The following is a 16884-nucleotide window of genomic DNA, read 5'->3' on the forward strand; positions in this document are numbered from 1 at the left end:
CTGTTTTTCTGAGACCGTATGGACTTATGAAACTTTGTCGCAGAAAACAATGTCCTGTGCTGTGACATCATATTTTTGGTTAATTCTGTGGATAATTATCTATTGTTGAAGCTCCAGCGGTACATAAATTGTGACTTTAGACCCTTAAGAAGCCAATGGCAAGGGTGGATTTTAGATTTCTCTCTCAGAGATCTTCAGTCAATCAATTATGTTTTGCTACCACAAGATGTATTAGTTTTGTAGTCCTTTGGTGTGACAGCCATGAAATACATTTTGACAATAGTGTATATTTTTCATATTTTTTCTTATGTAGATGTATGAAAATGCATCTTACTAAAGGTGAAATTGTATTTCAGTTGGCAACGACATGGCCTTAAATTAACTCAAAAGCTCAAAAGTCCTATGGTGTGATGGTAAAAGTCCTATGGTGTGATGGTAAAAGTCCTATGGTGTGACACTTTGGAGTATCACACCAAAGGACAAACAGGTCACACCAATGGACTAGATATTTGAGAAATAGCTTTTGAAACAACTGGTAGTACATTTTTGTTGTTGTTGTTGTTGTTTGACTAGATAAATATTGTGTATTCAAATTACTTATTCCTTTATAGGCCTTTGGAATTTATACTTTGATGCATTGTTGATGAATATTTGCTGTTGATTTTAGATACTGTCAAATGATATAAAATGTCATTAATGGTGCTTTGAAACCATACAATATAACGGTAACAGTGAAGGAAAGATCAGTGAGAGAGTATATAGAGGAGTATAGATGAATAAAGTATGCTGTGGAGAGTTCAATATACAGCATAAATGTGCTGTCCAGCTTGAGATACCAAACACTACAGGTTCAATGGTGTGTTAGTCATAGCATACCTACAAAAGTGTGATGGTCATGCCAAGGTCACACTTCAGTATGAGTCTTATGAGCTCTGCAGGTTACATTTAATGACCGCATGGCTGTCATTAAGAGTTACGATAGGCTGATAATTGACGATTCAAAGACTTATAAGTGTAAAGTGTAGGTCCATATGAAGGGTTTATTTGCAAAACGGTGTATCTCCATTTTGTAGAATGTTGGGAAATTTACATTTTTGTATTGGGCATTCCATTGAATTGCATTGCAAAATGCATATTATATAGGTTAAAAAATTATGTTCTCAAAATATTTGAATGGTAAGAATTCACACAGGTGGTAGGCCCTCTGAACAGTCATTTTCAATAATAAAATGCAAAAGTCAAACAATGGAGATACACCATTTTGCAAATAAAGCCTTCATATTGACTACAACATTATATTATGATCAAAAGACAAAATAATCATGTTGATATATTTGTTTCTGGCTCAGTTTTGCATTTCTGTCCTTTAGCGTGACATGAATGTCCTACGGTGTGACATGTCGTGAGCTTAGAATTATAAGGTTCTATCTCCGTTTAGGGTAGTTCTGAGATATTTAGCATCAAAGTTTTCACATCCCAGCTCTTTTGTGAGATAGAACGTTTTTATTTCGTTAATAACAATGTAAAATAATACTTTTTTCACAAAAATAGCACCACACAGGCATTGATAAGCATGTAATGGGTCAGATTATGTAAAAAACTCAATTTTACCAAAAATGGAGATAGAACCTTATAATTCTCAGCTCACGATGTTTTAAACGCTCAAATATTTGTTTGAGCTAAACAATATGTTTGATAAACACTGAATATTGCATTAGGGAAGAACAAAGTATCGTCCCTGAAAAGTTTAAATTCGGACAATTTTGAACAATTAAAAGAAAGATATCCCGGTTTTTCCTCGAAGGCTTCTAATAATCTCACATCTAATGGGAAAAAAAATACTTAAATGGTAATTTCTCATTGAATTAAGACTTTAAAAAATTGCAATAAATATGAAGAGTGTAACAATGTTCATAAAACTCCATCAAGCCATTTCTACATTACTTAATATATTTATTTCTTAACGTCACACCAAAGGACATATTTTCAGCAAATTGCTTTATCAACGTAAATAAATAATCAATGAATAGACCAACATTGTGACCACTTGGATTTTTTGAAAGATTAATTGCTGCACTACGTAGACATATACTTTTTTCCCTCATAAACAATGTTTTGTGAAAAAAATGTTTTTTGCTGCCTATCCGTCATCTACCCACATACAGTATATAGGCCTATATATGGTCAAATGGTGCATTGATAGTCATGTGACACGATCACATGTCTCTGAGACTTTTAAGAACACACCTGTGTACCTCACTTTTTAATTAGCCCTGAATAAGGTTGCACGTGACCGAAACGCGTCGGCTTGATGTCCATATCTTAATAAAGGACTTTTAACGGACTTCAGAGTGTCTCGAACCCTCTCTCTTTACAATCAAACTTCCAGGACTGCTTATTCATTTTCAAAATTATTCATTTTTCTCCTTATTCATTTACAAACATTGGTAAATGTTGTGTTTATGAATAGTTCATTATTTACAAAGTGTTTATTAAGCCTTTTATAAACTGCTATTCTAAAGTATTACCCATTGAGTTAGTCAATGCATGAATTACAGACACCACAGGATAATCATGGCTGGGCCTTGGCTGTCCTGCAGTCATAACAATACATGTAATCGTCTGTTTTTCTCTCATGTGTTCTGTGTTATGAGTCGTTGAGATGGCAATGACGGTTAGACTGTCGTGGTTATAATTGTGTGTCTGTCTTTATTCAGAATGTTATGTCCATGTTGGGTAATGGTGGTGTGTGGGCCGTGGGGTGAGCAGCCTGTCTTTTGAAAGGCTTTGTGTCTGCTTTGAAGGCTTGGCTACAGCCACACTTTTCCACTGAGAGAGTCAATAAATAGTTATTTTATCTTATGGATGAAGATAAAGATAACAGGTTCAACAGTGCTTACGTTTTTGTCTACAAAAGAAAAGAATTTGTACTGTACAGTTGTAACCAGAAGTGAACATGTACTGTATGATACACATTTTTCTCACTCTCTTACATTATTATATTGGTATTAGTATTAAATATTTCCTGTTTCAGGGGAATTAGGATTAGCAAAATTATTTCCATTTGCTAAAAGCCACGCTAACGAGGGAGAGTTTTAGACAACATTTTAGACAAAAGACTACATATTTGTAACAATTTCTCTTGGAACCTTGCACGTGAACGTGAATGTGCATGTGCGTGTGTCTTTTTCATATCAACGCTGGACAATTGGTGCTTTCTTGGCAGCCTCCAGAGCTGGTGTGTGAATGTGAGAATGTGTATGTGTATTTGAAAACACTTTGAGGAGCAATATAGTTTTGATATTGTGCTATATAAGTACTGTACATGGTGTTGCTGTTGTACCTCTTTGACAAACCACTGGCAGAAGGCGGGAGCGATCCACTCCCTGGCATGGATGCCACAGTCCATCCAGATGGCTTTCCGATCCGCACTCTCTGGGCCAAGGCCGATCTGCAGTGCAATACATAGGGTTTTTTTCTGTTGTATAAACATTGTGTTGTGACGAGGGAAAAGATACTGTCAGCCAACCATGTGAGCTAATTTTTTGAACCACCAGCGGTTTCCAACAATTAGAGGTTGAACAGTGCGCAGCCAGGATCGCGCAGTAAGGGATTGTTTCCAAACAGAGCAAAATCAAGTAGGTAGCAGGCTTCACTCAGGTTTCTTGATAACTTTTAAGGGTGCTGTCCCAAATGAATACTTAGAATCAAAGAAAAAAAAAGGGGGGTTTTCTTTATTTTTTTGTTGCACACTGAGGAAGGCACACGCCGAAACGGACTGGACACACGCCGAAACGCGTCTGTGCACAAAAAAATAAAGAAAAAAATTGATGCAAGGTGCGCCCCCCCTTTTCTTTTTTTCTCTTCTTTTCTTCTTTTTTTCTTTGATTCCAAACAGAGCACCCATGTATAGCAGGCATCAGAGACTACACATGTAGGGTATGTACAGTAGGTATTAGGTAGCCTATGTGTAGCAATACACTTGCACCTGGTGTACATCATATGTATCAGACAGGCCAGTCATATTATCAGAACATGCATCCATGTTAGCGAGAGCAAAGATGGAGGATATGCTACTATACACCATAATGACTAGAAACCAGAGAGAGAGAGAGAGAGAGAGAGAGAGAGAGAGAGAGAGGAGGGGGTGGTACCTTCAGGTACGTGATGTTCTGGCCTTCAAAGGTCTCTCCGTAGACAGCTGAAGACACCACCCCAGGGTTCTCAGCCACCATCTGCTCCATCCAGTCATAGATCTGAGAGAGAGCGAGAGAGAGAGAGAAAGAGAGAGAGAGAGAAAGAGAGAGAGAGAGAGAATGCCAATGCCAATGCCAATGGCAATGAAACAGATCACAGGAGAGCGGTTGTATGACTGGGAGATAATCCCAGCACTTCCCCATTGTACGGATTACACCGATACCGATGTTAAAGACAGTATCATGGTGCGTGTCAAACACTGTATCGTGGGATTCTAATACTGCATCTATTCCATTGGATTGGTCTGTGGTGGTGGTCTGGCCTGACACTTTTGGGGTTATTATTTTCACTTTCTCTTCAAAATAAGCAATGAATCTTGGTCATACTGTAGTGTAGTAAAGGCATATGCAATTTTAGCTAGTCTTTTCTTTATCTACTACAATTCTATATTATGTAATCCTTTTATTATTTCTTCTTATTTCAATCAGGGGAAGTTCCCATATAGGCAAACATTTGGTATGCAAGCTTCTCTGAACTGGGCCAGGAGGAACGGGACATTTTTGGAGACGTGGGCCTCTACTTGGCGCGGTCACTGGACTGGACCAACAAAACATCCCAATGCATACAGCACATTGGAGAGCAAAACAACGGACAGTGGTCAAACAGCAAGACTGGACACCATGTGCGCCAAGGAAGCTCACTCTATTGACTGTGGGGGAGGGACATGCTGGTTAAGCCATTGAAAGCACCTGCAAAAAACGCCTGCTGAATGCCTAAGCCCTTGTAGGGAGAGTTGACCTCAGCCTACAAAAACCTAAATATCTCAGCCTCTTATGCACATAAAAAAACATGAAACATGATTGCATTTAAACCCTAAGACCATCATCTTGCATTAGAATGTGTTTATTCAGCTGTAACATACCCACATTTTTATTTTAAAAAACTAAAATCTCAAGAGCCTGAATGCAGCGTATATGTCGCTCCAGGCACCAAAGGTCAAACAACATATACGAGTCATCAGGCTACAATGGGTTAAATAGGGGTGTCTAGGAGCTCGCTGGGAGAAAGACTTTGGGTTTCCACACGATAACCTCTCTGGAAAATCTGCAGTGCTTACCATCTGAGTTGCTCGTTTGCCGATATAAATTTTACACTTCAGATTTAGTGATAAGATGTGCTCACCTCTGGCATTGGATGGTATTTAGTGTAGTCGTAGTTACGTGAACTTGCTCCATGCTCAGATCTGCATGTGTACACAGTCAGATAATCTGGGAATCAGCTTTCAAATAAACCATGGACGCACACAACCTTGTAATTTTTTTTTTCTTTTACCATATATCACAAAAGACAAGATGTACAATGCTAATTTCAGACTTTCAGATGTGTGCCCTCTGCAACGTTCACAGTCACATTTGAGGAGCACTTCATTATAAAATCTTAAATAAAAATAATAGAATGGAAACATTTTATTGTCATTATACAGTACAGCATAAAATGACATTCTAACCATTAAATGCTGGCATAAATATAGCCTACATTACGTTCAATAATGTACAATGAAACTACTATCCAATTAAATTGAACTCTAAATGTAATTGTACAAAAACAACCTTTTCATGTTTTTTTTTATCAACAATGTGTGAACTGGTCTACTACCACCACTCTGATAATCAATCCTTCATGCAGACCTTAGTGCAAGCCAAGTAAAACATTATACCAATGTACAAAGTGAAATGGATATGAATGCAATAAACAAACTCAAAGGGGTATCAGCATCCCCACTCACGTGTGTAAGGTGCTGCCATGTGCCATCTGTGCACACAGCGCCACAAGAGCCAGTCCAGCAGCGATCGCCATAGTGGAGTCCCTAATCACAGCCTACACACACTGACACAAACACAGCTTAGGCCACCTCACTTATGTTGTGGTGCAGCTATGGGACAACACACACACACACACACACACACACACACACACACACACACACACACACACACACACACACACACACACACACACACACACACACACACACACACACACACACACACACACACACAGCTCAGGTCTTGTGACTTACAGTATCTTGTGCAGCTATTGTAGCTCATAAACCCAGATCCTGTCCTGATAAACAGACAGGGCCTAAGGTGCCTCCTCTTCACCTCTACTGGTAGTTTACTGCCCTCTGCTGGCACACACAATAACTACAGGGAAAGTCAGTTGAAATGAGCAATAAGGCACATGTGCAGTGATGGACAACCAGTACAAGGCTTGTCTCAAATTTGCTAAAAACATATAAACAATGCATACAAAGCTTCTGAGAAAATATTCTGCGGACAGATGTAACAAAAGTTGAACTTTTTGAAAGGAGAGCCTCCTCTAACATCTGGTGTGAAATTAACACTGCATTTGATAAAAAGAACGCCATGTTAACAGTGAAACATGTTGGTGGGAGTTTCATACTTTGGGGCTGTTTTGATGCTTTGGGACATGGATGACCAGTTATGATGAAAGAAAGCATGAATTTGACTCTTTACAAACAAATCTTGAAGGATAATGTCCAGCCATCCATTTGTAACCATTCATTTATGTTGGTGCATGGGATCCATCCACTATGCAAAGAACAGTTGACAAAAAACATCCATATGTGCAACCCTGCTCATCAGTTTTTGTAAACACTTGACTACAATTGTTGCTGCTGGGGGTGGTGCAAGAAGTTATAAGGTTCAGGGGGCAATTACTTTTTCACACAGGCTCAGTCAGGTTTTATGGCATTATTCTTTCAACAAATGAAATAAAACTGTATTTTATGCTTTCTTGGGTCATCCTTGTGTAATGTCTACATTTGTGTGGTGATCTGAAAATGTTAAGTGTGCAAAATGTGCAAAAAAGTAAAAAATCAGTAAGGGGCAAAAATATACGCACGGCTCTGTAGGTGTGTTCACATCCCACAGTTTAAAGGAAAACTTAGGGAAACCTGCTTTACAGATATGCTGGGTTATAATTAGAAAGCACAGGTAGGCATCAATTACAGTAGGCTACTATTCAATAACAGTGATCTAACATTACAACTTTGGGCAGACTCAACATTTACTGTAGCTCAACTGGTTCAGCACATTGACCCATCATTTCTCACCAAAAAACATGCCGTATTGAAACCCATCATTTCAGAGAAAAAGATTGATTTTGGTCTCGCAGATATATTTGTCTTCATTTTGTATCACTTTAGATACAGTGTTTTGACTGGTAGCCTAAATAACACTATGTGCTCTTCTAGGCCATTAACATTTCTGGTGTAAAAAAAAAAGTAGCACCCTTTTATAGCCAACTGTCTGTGATGGAACACGTCTTATGAGTGCTTGCCTTTGTGAATGATTGTTCCGTTATACTAAAATGTAGCTTTTCTCTGATAATTTCATTGAGGTGAAGACTACTCATTTTTGGGCCACCTAAATGTAGAGTAGAGTAGAGTAGAGTAGAGTATCATTTATTAATTCAGAGGGAAATTTAGGTGTCCAGTCCATGTACCTATGCTACAATAAAGCTGAAAAATGTGTAATATATGCTGTATTATTTTATTTTGTTACTTTTGATTGATGTTATATTGCTTTTGGGTGATATGTTGAGACTGTTAAAGGTGCACTGTGTTTGATCGTGGCCAGAATAGGTATTGCAACTATGCTTCCGATTGAAAGAGTGCTTCCTACAGTATTGCCAAATTTGATCTTGTCATGAATATTTACTAAGTAATAAACTAGTATTCATTAATATGACCAAAGTACATACGTTTTGCAGCTAAAAATGATTATTTCTGGAAATTCAAAATGTCGGACCATGGAGAAGATCGCTTTTCATGTACAAACGTGCAATTTTCCCAGTCATATTGAATACTTAGAATTTGATGGTGGTGGTAAATATTTGTTAAAAAGGTTACATTTGTGAATGGGCAGCATGGATTCTGGAAATTAACTACTTGTGTGGACTGTGCAGCAATGCGCCATCACGTACGAGCCCAAACTCTTTGTTCAATGACCTTTCAGGTTGGAGGACCAAATGTTTTTGCGTCATTGGGAGCCACAAACTAGTCAAGTATAGCTCAAGATCCACATACAGCAATCAAAATATATGTATGCAAAAAAAATCCAACTTTTATTGCAACTGTTTAGGCTACTAAAGTTTCAAAGATTAACACTTGCTAAACTAAGTTTTCCATTTTGTTCAAAATATAGACCCAAAACCGACCCAATAGTAGAATGAGTCATGACACTGTACTGTATGTATACCATAAATAATGATATAAAAAAGATTTGCCGTTAAAGAGTAAAGTAGTAGAGTAGAGTAGAGTACTTTTATTAATCCCGAAGGAAACAAAACACAATGCGGTCATTAATGCATACCTATTCTTCCTAGGTGGACAAGTATGTTTGCTCAAAACATTTTCAGCTACACGTCTGCAACAACAACAAAATAAACGTCAAGTAACCAAAATACTGTAAATCCTGATTTAAAAACCTGGTAACTTACTAGACACAAAGCACAAACATAAGCCATCCAACCCATTCAGCCATTAAACCCAATAACGTAACAGTGACACTTAGTAACTGCAACCCATTTACATGGTTTTAAAACCCCTCTGACAGCTAAATAGTGGGCACAGACTTGGCCAGAAGCCGGCGTGCCTTCCTGAGACGTTCCATTCTGCCCAGCAGATAATTCCTCTTCTTGGCAATGTGAGAATTCTCTTGGATGAAGCTGTCGGCGTCCTTATGCTTTATCAGGCTCATCATGGCCATGCCTACCCTGGTGGTGTACTCTTCCAGCATGTGGTACTGCACAACCAGGGGCACCTGATTGGCTAGGCGCTCTGACGTGATCTGGAAAACACATAGGAGTAAGCCAGGTGTAACAACAAGGTACCAACAATGATCGTCTTGTTTTCCCTTGGCTGCGCGACCCTAGCTGTGCACAACTCAACCTCTGATTGTTGGATACCGCTGTCGGTCAAAAAAATAGCTCAAGTGGTTGGCTGCCAGTGTCTTGACCCTCCTCACAACACTGTATTTATAAACAAAAAAACCCATCTATTAGAGTAAGATATTTCAAGCTTATACTTCCATGTGACATCAAGTGAACGCCCGTTTAGGAGACCTATGGAAACCGTTCCCTTTCTGCTGTAGATGGCGGGTAACGCACATTTTATGCAAATCATCACCAAACACCACAGACAGAGAAGAATGATGGGGCAGCACCCTCTTGGGAGACCGAACTTGAGCACACTCCTTTGCATTGAGTGGGCGGAGTTTGACTTATCTTACTCTAATAGACGATCATTGGTTCCAAGATGTGAGGCACAGAACAGGGTTGCCAGATGTGTCTGATAATTTCCAGCCCAAGAAAATTCTCAAAAACCGCCAGGAGGCACTACATCCTGACGAATTTGAACATAAATTGTATTGATTTCTATGGCCGTGAATCTACAGAAAAAACCCACCCAACGCCCCCTTTTGACCTTTTTTTTACCAGACGGCCAACATAAAAAGCCAATTGGGCAGGAAACTGCCACAACTGGCAACATGGGGTGTAAAGCAAGCTATAGTAGGCAGCAAGATCATTATTTGAAGATTGTCTACTACTGTACATACTGTGAAGTAGGCAAGAAGATGATAGGTCATCTCAGAAATGTCAGCATCGATGGACGCCTTCATATTAATTTTGGACTTCACAGTTTGTAACTGGCGACTGTAAAGGCCGTCTTGGGAGTAGATGATTCTCTCCATCTTGAACTGTGACGTCAGTCTCTCCTCTGCCTTCTCATACTCCTGATCTTTCAGGTCCTCCAAAGGATCCTTGGCAGCCCTCAGCAGATTGGGAAACGCCTCAAAGAAGCTCTTGCTGGTATTGTTCACAGCAGTGGAAATGATCTCTTGAAAACATTACATGTGTGGGAGAAGAATGGGACCAGATTTGCTTTTAAATATTGGAGAAAGTTACCACAAAGAAACTAAAATAAGTACAACATTGAATATTATTTCCCATGCCACTTTCATCATTAACATAGTTAATGGATAAGTTCAGCCAATTTCAACATGCAGTTGTAATGCTCACACTACCCTGGACTTGTCTTTTTTTTTTCTTCAGCCTCTTTCAAGATCCTGGTCATTGTAATGAGGACATGTGTTTGTTTACATTTCAAAAAAACATCTTGATTTATTCCCAATAACATCCAAAAGGTTATGCAACATCAGCAGACAACTAGTGATACCTTTTGGGAAAATAAACAGTGATACCTTTTGGGAAAATATTTGGAGTATAGGCCTATGTTAAGAATTTTTAAAATGTAAACAAAATCTGCCCCCATTAGAATAGCTCAGATCTCGGAAAGGGCTGAGCCGAAAAATGCAGCATCACCAGGTACTGACAAGTCAAGGGTAGCGTGAGCAATACAACAGCATATTGAAATTGGCAGAACTGGTCCTTTAAACCAGTGTTTCCCAACCTTTTTTGTCTCATGTACCCCCTAAGCCTTTTCGTTGTGCCATGAGTACCCCCTAACTCTGTTTTAAAACTGTTTTACATCACTTTTTCTATTGCAGTGTGACTATGCTCCATGCACGTATTTGTTAAAATTTACATTTTCCAAGTACCCCCTGCAGTGTGCTCGCATACCCCTAGTGGTACACATACCCCTGGTTGGGAAAGACTGCTTTAAACCATAACGGTGGGGGAACAATATACCATTGTTAGGTACACACACAGACCTGACAGTCAGTGTATGATCCTGAAATAGGGCCTAATTCTCATACCAGTAGTATTTTGAAGAAGCTCTTTGGCTGGCTCCTCCAGTTCCTCCACATGTCGTTTCACTATGCCCTCGAACGTTCTGTAGCTCACGAAACCAGGCAGCTCTTTTCCCCTCTGTGATCTGAATTGAACCACCTCATCACACAAATGCTGCCTTACTAAACACAGAAAACACATTTCAAAAACGTCAAATAGAACTGTCTTCTTAATCAGGTTTGATACTCAGAGAGCTATGAAAGGATGACAGAAGAACTTACACTCTGTGGCTTTCTTGTCCAGTATTTGCTTCCAAACATTGAACTGATTTCGGATTTGGCTGAAAACGCGAGGCTGATAGTCACTGGTATCCTCCTCTGCCCTGACTATGTCGGTGAGAGCCTTGTTGAATCTGGTAATTTTCTGTCATGTACAAAGTTAGATTTTCAGAGAGTAAAGAAAAGAAAATAGCCGCATGACACAACTGTATTTTCCTTTCACAAAAATCACAGTTTACTTCGACAAGGAAGAGATGCCGTTCAGCTTCGTCTTGAGGCACTCCTTGTCCCAGATGTTTCAGCTCTACAGACGTCTTCTCCAGTTTGTCTTTCACCTGTTTCTCTAATTTGGGAAGGGATCTCTGACAGATAGTAAAAAAAAGTATTGTGATATGAAGCAAGTCCTTAGACAAAAGTACATACGTATATCAGATCAGCAATTCATTCTGCAAAAGTCACACATACTGTATAGTAGTTTCAATAGAAATGACGACAACAACACAATACAGTATGTACTCACATTGATGTGAGATACCAACTCCCTGGTTAATCTTTCTGACAGATGGGGAATTGAGGCTCTTCCTTCATCTAGGAAAATACTGTAGATGGATGAAATGAAGATGTTGTAAGGAATGTTTGGTTGTTGACTAATTTGTCAGTTAAAATTTGAAATTAGTCAATTTAAGATACAAATTTCAATTGAACCGTTCCTACTGTCAGCTTACTTGAAGTGGGTGTGATCCGTGAAAAACTTCCTCTCTTTGTCCAGGGCTTTGGTCAGAGTCATGTTGTCATTGATGTCCAGTTGGCCTCGACACTTCACCACCATGTATCCTTTCTTGAGTGGGATGACTTCGTTTCTGAGAGTGTTCACTACGCCCTCCTCTGCACCTTTGTCCACCAGGTCTGGTTTTGTCAGGATGCCTGTAGGTGAGACAGTGTGAGTGTTTGCTGTTGCATTGGACCTTTTACCTAGGCTATACCCAGAGCCGTCTAATAGGAGAGTTGTGTCAACCGGGGACCAGGAAGTTGGTTGGTGATGTGATTCACGTAGATTAAATATTTCTAAACAGCAACTTTCTCTTCGCTGGAGACTAACACAGAACCATTACATACCAAACAAAGATTAAGTACAAATGAATTACATTTACCTTTACCACATTTTCTGTGTTCTACGGACACCGTCTAGAACTAAGTAACTACTTCTATTGGACACAAGCAGGTAATTGGAGTGCTTCTGGGTCTTCACCTTTTTTCCTTGGTGCTCATCAGTGTAGGGTAGGGCTGCACAATTAATCGAAAAATAATCAAAATCGTGATAAAATAGTGAAATCGAACTCATGATTTTAATCGTGATTTAATCGTGGCAATAGTGACCTACTTTTGAGAGCGTCCTTGAAGCCAGAACATACTGACAGGCTGGTGTTTCTGGACAGAAATCTGTCCATTTAAATTTCATGCTATTGCCTTTACATAATTATTACAATTCATTTTATTTTGCTCATCCCATATGAAATTCATTCTTGGTTATATTTAATCTTGTTATAATTTTCAAAAAAATCTGCAAAAATCAATAATCGTGATTAATAATCGTGATTATTATTTTGACCAAAATAATCGTGATTATGATTTTTTCCATAATCGTGCAGCCCTAGTGTAGGGGCTCTCAAACTTGGTCCAGGAAGACAGATGCTGAGGCACTCAAGGTTGCAATTTTTTAACTTTTTTATTTGGCTACAATGCTTATGCGTTTCGGCCCTCATGGCCTTCTTCAGGACGTATCAATGGGCAAACATCTTGATACGCGATCTTTGATCAGTTCATTCCCCTTGCCCCCTGTTGTCCTAAAGGGGCATGGCTGCCATCGGATTGCAGTTTAGAGCCTTATATCACATGGATCCTCTGCTTCAACTCCTACAATACCTTACTGACACACATGCCCTCTGCATTCTTTACTAATTGGATGATTCATGACACAATTGTGACTCACAAGTGTCAAAAAATCATTCCACATTCTCTAATATGTTGATAGTCATTTGCACAAAATGTTCTTGTGTGTGATAAAAACAATGTAAATGTGAGGAACACTACATTACCCAGAGATCTTTGCCCATCTGGGTCCACTGTTTTAGCCATCTTCAGAGCCTCAGTGGTGGCGATGTCAACATTTGCCGGTACCACAACCAAATTAATGGTCTCTTGCTTTTTGATGAATTTCTGTATCAGTGTCTTAATCTGTAACAAAATTGTATGTGCAGAATTAGGTTTCTGGTATGTGCCAAGAAGATCATTCCAAGTTTCAGGTTGGAAAAAAAACTATGGGTGGCCCAGCCCAGATTTGCAAGGGAAACCACTTCACTACCACTCCCAGAGACCTCAGGGAGTCCACCAGGTCAATGAAATTTCAATCCTTTCTCTTGGATGTCTACGGAACATCCAGAAAACTTTTGAGAATATTTTGAGACGCAGTTCAATAGATGTGGAGTGACCCAATGTCATTTCAACCATGCTGGAAGAAATGTACTGCCTCTGACCTTTTCTTCGATGTCATGTGACTGGTTGCCCGTGGCAACTCTAGCGATGCCTGGCAGATCGATAAGAGTCAGATCAGGAACGTTGGTCCCATGGATCTCCAGGTTGATCATCTCATGGCTGATGTCTTTCCCCTCTGCGAGAGCATTCTGGGCTGTGGGAAAATAAACTTGTCAAAAAATGATTCCAACTGTGGTTATGGTACATAATTATGATGCTGGTAGAAAACAATAATACATTAGAAAAGACGAAAAATCTATAAAACAGAATAGAACGGAGTAGAATAGAATAGAATAGAATAGAATAGAATAGAATACGTCAGAACAATGTTTTTCATTGTCAATATTCACATGTACAATTCACACTATACATATTCACAATGAGATTAAAATCACTTACTTCAGTACAGACATTTAAAGGAATATGCTGTACAACAGTGTTATTTACAAGAAAGAAAAGAAAGAAAGAAAGAAAGAAAACAAGAAAAGAAAACCTTTGATGATAGCATTGCCAACTTCTGCAGGGTCACTGAGCTCCACTGTGATTTTTTCTGTTTTCTGTTTCTGGTACGACAGCACTCCACGCCAAGACGTGCCAACAGCACTGACACTCTTCAGCTTTAGCACCAGTGGACAGCGCGTAACGATGCCTTTTGGACACAAAGAATAAGGAGAAAATCAGCAAGGCAACAGGACAACAGACAGACTAGGATACTGCCATTGCATGGAAAATGCTACCTGCTCAAACTGTAAAAAGAAACAGCTGCATACATGCAAGCAGGCTTCTAAATTAATACTCGCCAACCGGCCAAATGCTGGTGACATTTCAGTTTGGCTGGTAGAAAAGACCAAGTTACTAGCCACTTTGACACATTATTGGGTGTGTGTTTGGCTGATGAGATTAACATCCACTAGCCATTTTGGCTGGTGATGAAAAAAGTTAAATTAGAGCCCTGCAGGCAAGAGCCTACATCTCAGTGCAAATGATTTCATAGTGACATAGTTAAGTAGCTGCAAATGAGAGCACAATGATGTGTGTCCAGTGCTTTGACTTGCACGTGTGCATTCCACGTAGGCTACTGTATTCTATGGCTGCCTATTGTTGCCTATGACATGGTTGGTTTCTCTGGTTGCCTATGACAGCGATGCACGCCCATCTTGCCCATCCTCATTAAACATGAACATTGTCCGTGTAACAACTGTTGAGATACAGGGTGTGTCTAATGTCATTTCCAAAGGACAATTGTTGAACATGTTTTCTATGCAGGGATGGGTAACTGTCATGGTAAGGAGTGCCACATTTTTTTCATCACCACCATCCGCGGTCCACAAAACCACAGGTCTGATTGCAACTTGCCGATTCAAAGCATAGTTGGTTGCTCACTAACCACCGAAATTGTTTGGAAGAAATATGAGTCTTCTCTATTGGCTAACAGTACAATTTCAACAATTTGATTCAGCAGTAGTTCAAAATAAAGTGAAGTCATTATTTTCTAATGTATGTTTTGTCTATGGGCCACACTCAGTGAGGAGGCGGGCCGCATGTGGCCCCCGGGCCTCCAGTTGCCCATCCCTGTTCTATAGCATTCATGCTTCATGCCAATGTGGTCTTACCTGTGCCCCTGGGCAGTGCCACCCCAGAGAGGGCCTCCAGCACTGAGCTCTTCCCTGAGCTCTGGTCGCCTATGACAGCGATGGCAGGCAGAGCCAGGTCCTGCTCCACTCCCAGAGATCTCAGGGAGTCCACCAGGTCAATGCAAGGCCGCACCTGTTCCTCATAGTGCTGGGACAGACAGCTGCTCTCCTCCTGCATCATGTAGGCTACGTAGTCCACTCCTTTTTAAAACCTCCTCCTAATAAGACTAATTATCAAAATCAGAGTCAGAATCGTCTCTGTGAGGATGAAAACAATTTTACGCTACACATTCAATGGGCTACGTTGAGTTAACATTTTTAAAATCATGATACGTTTGTGTAGGTCCTAGCTACTACGTCATTAATCAGAAGTTCAGTGCACAACACAACAAAACAGAAAAACACTAGGTTAAATACCTTCCAGTATTTGTAGGCCTACATCAAGAGGAAGAACAGAAAATCGAATCATCCATCAGAAAGAAAGAAAGAAAGAAAGAAAGAAAGAAAGAAAGAAAGAAAGAGAGAATTGAAATGATAACAACTCACTCAGTTCGCTGGACACCAGTGCTCTGGAAGGTTGGTTTCTATTATAAGGAAATGAAACCTAGCTGTAGGCTGGTGCGCTAAGCGCCGGGGGAAGGGGCTGAGCCGCGCTGGCTGCCATGGGTGCACCTGAATTCGTTTGAAGACGTGGGCTGTAGCTGTGTCCATTGCGTGCGGCCGGTCGCTTTGGGAACTGTGGGTAAGTTGCATATGGGTATTGCGCGTGTTATCGTTGAATTAAGCAATTACGGAGCCCACGTCCGGCAGCAGTGGCTGAGAGGCCAGCAGCAGCACGGGAATTTGGTTTGGTACATTTTCGGGGGATTGACTACTTCTCCCCCGCTGTTAAACTGTGTGCATGTGTGAGAGTGAGTGCGTGAGTGAGTGGGTGTGTGCGTGTGTGTCCAGCGGTACTGTGCAGTGGCATTTGGGTACCTCCGCTGAGTACATAGGAGGACTGACTGTACAACAGTTAGGCCGAATTTATGGGTGTAGTGAATCCTACTGTTATTGGTGTGGCCCAGTGTGCAACGTGATGTTTTCGGGCATTAATGAGTGTCAGTAGTTAGTGTTTGCCGTGGTTGCCTGTCTTGCACGGATGAGATGAACTGACTATGAACTGTGTGATTTCCCTATTTATAGATTGCAGTGGTGTTACTTGTGAAACTTAACTTAACTTTTTGTACGGTCATTTTGTGAACTCCAGATTGTGATTTATTTATGTAAAAACGCACACAGCACTTTATACCGCTGGTGGTTGAATGACACGTTTGTGTTTTATTTCTATTTTCGATCTTGTATTTTAAATAATGAATTGTGAAAAATAAACTACCATAACCTTTATTCCTTTTGTCTGTCTTTCCTGAATCGTGTCACTAAGTAGTCTACTTGCCAGGATAGGGGACCCGGAAATGTTTGGTACC

The 16884-nt window shown here is 40.0% G+C and overlaps 2 protein-coding genes across 5 annotated transcripts in view; both read right to left on the reverse strand.

The window, feature by feature from the left end:
- Positions 1–6932, reverse strand: part of LOC134461722 (carboxypeptidase O-like) — an 11973-nt gene extending 5041 nt beyond the window's left edge. The window contains exons 1-5 of one of the 2 annotated variants that reach the window (XM_063214598.1): positions 6278–6932; positions 5984–6084; positions 5380–5440; positions 4155–4256; positions 3344–3451 (exon numbers count right to left, since the gene is read on the reverse strand). In XM_063214598.1, coding sequence (XP_063070668.1) covers positions 3344–3451; positions 4155–4256; positions 5380–5440; positions 5984–6054 — 342 coding nt within the window. In that variant the 5' untranslated portion in view covers positions 6055–6084; positions 6278–6932. Of the gene's footprint in view, positions 1–3343; positions 3452–4154; positions 4257–5379; positions 5441–5983; positions 6141–6277 lie in introns of those variants that run through there. The other variant, XM_063214599.1, reaches the window with a different exon arrangement.
- A 1591-nt stretch (positions 6933–8523) lies between these two features.
- Positions 8524–15997, reverse strand: LOC134461059 (interferon-induced GTP-binding protein Mx-like). 3 transcript variants are annotated; one of them, XM_063213799.1, is made up of 12 exons: positions 15965–15997; positions 15398–15645; positions 14278–14433; positions 13787–13938; positions 13349–13487; positions 11978–12176; positions 11773–11851; positions 11492–11614; positions 11256–11397; positions 11001–11156; positions 9840–10120; positions 8524–9071 (listed from the first exon to the last, which is right to left on the reverse strand). In XM_063213799.1, the coding sequence occupies exons 2-12, from the start codon at positions 15597–15599 to the stop codon at positions 8838–8840; spliced, it is 1863 nt and encodes a 620-aa protein (XP_063069869.1). In that variant the 5' UTR covers positions 15600–15645; positions 15965–15997; the 3' UTR covers positions 8524–8837. The 3 variants fall into 3 exon arrangements, with proteins under 3 accessions (XP_063069869.1, XP_063069868.1, XP_063069871.1); XM_063213798.1 differs by lacking the exon at positions 15965–15997 and adding an exon at positions 15836–15902; XM_063213801.1 differs by lacking the exons at positions 11492–11614; positions 15965–15997 and adding an exon at positions 15836–15902.
- Between the last annotated feature and the right edge of the window lie 887 nt (positions 15998–16884).

This window comes from Engraulis encrasicolus, chromosome 13 (genome assembly GCF_034702125.1).
Source record: "Engraulis encrasicolus isolate BLACKSEA-1 chromosome 13, IST_EnEncr_1.0, whole genome shotgun sequence".
NCBI classification, from domain to species: Eukaryota; Metazoa; Chordata; class Actinopteri; order Clupeiformes; family Engraulidae; genus Engraulis; species Engraulis encrasicolus.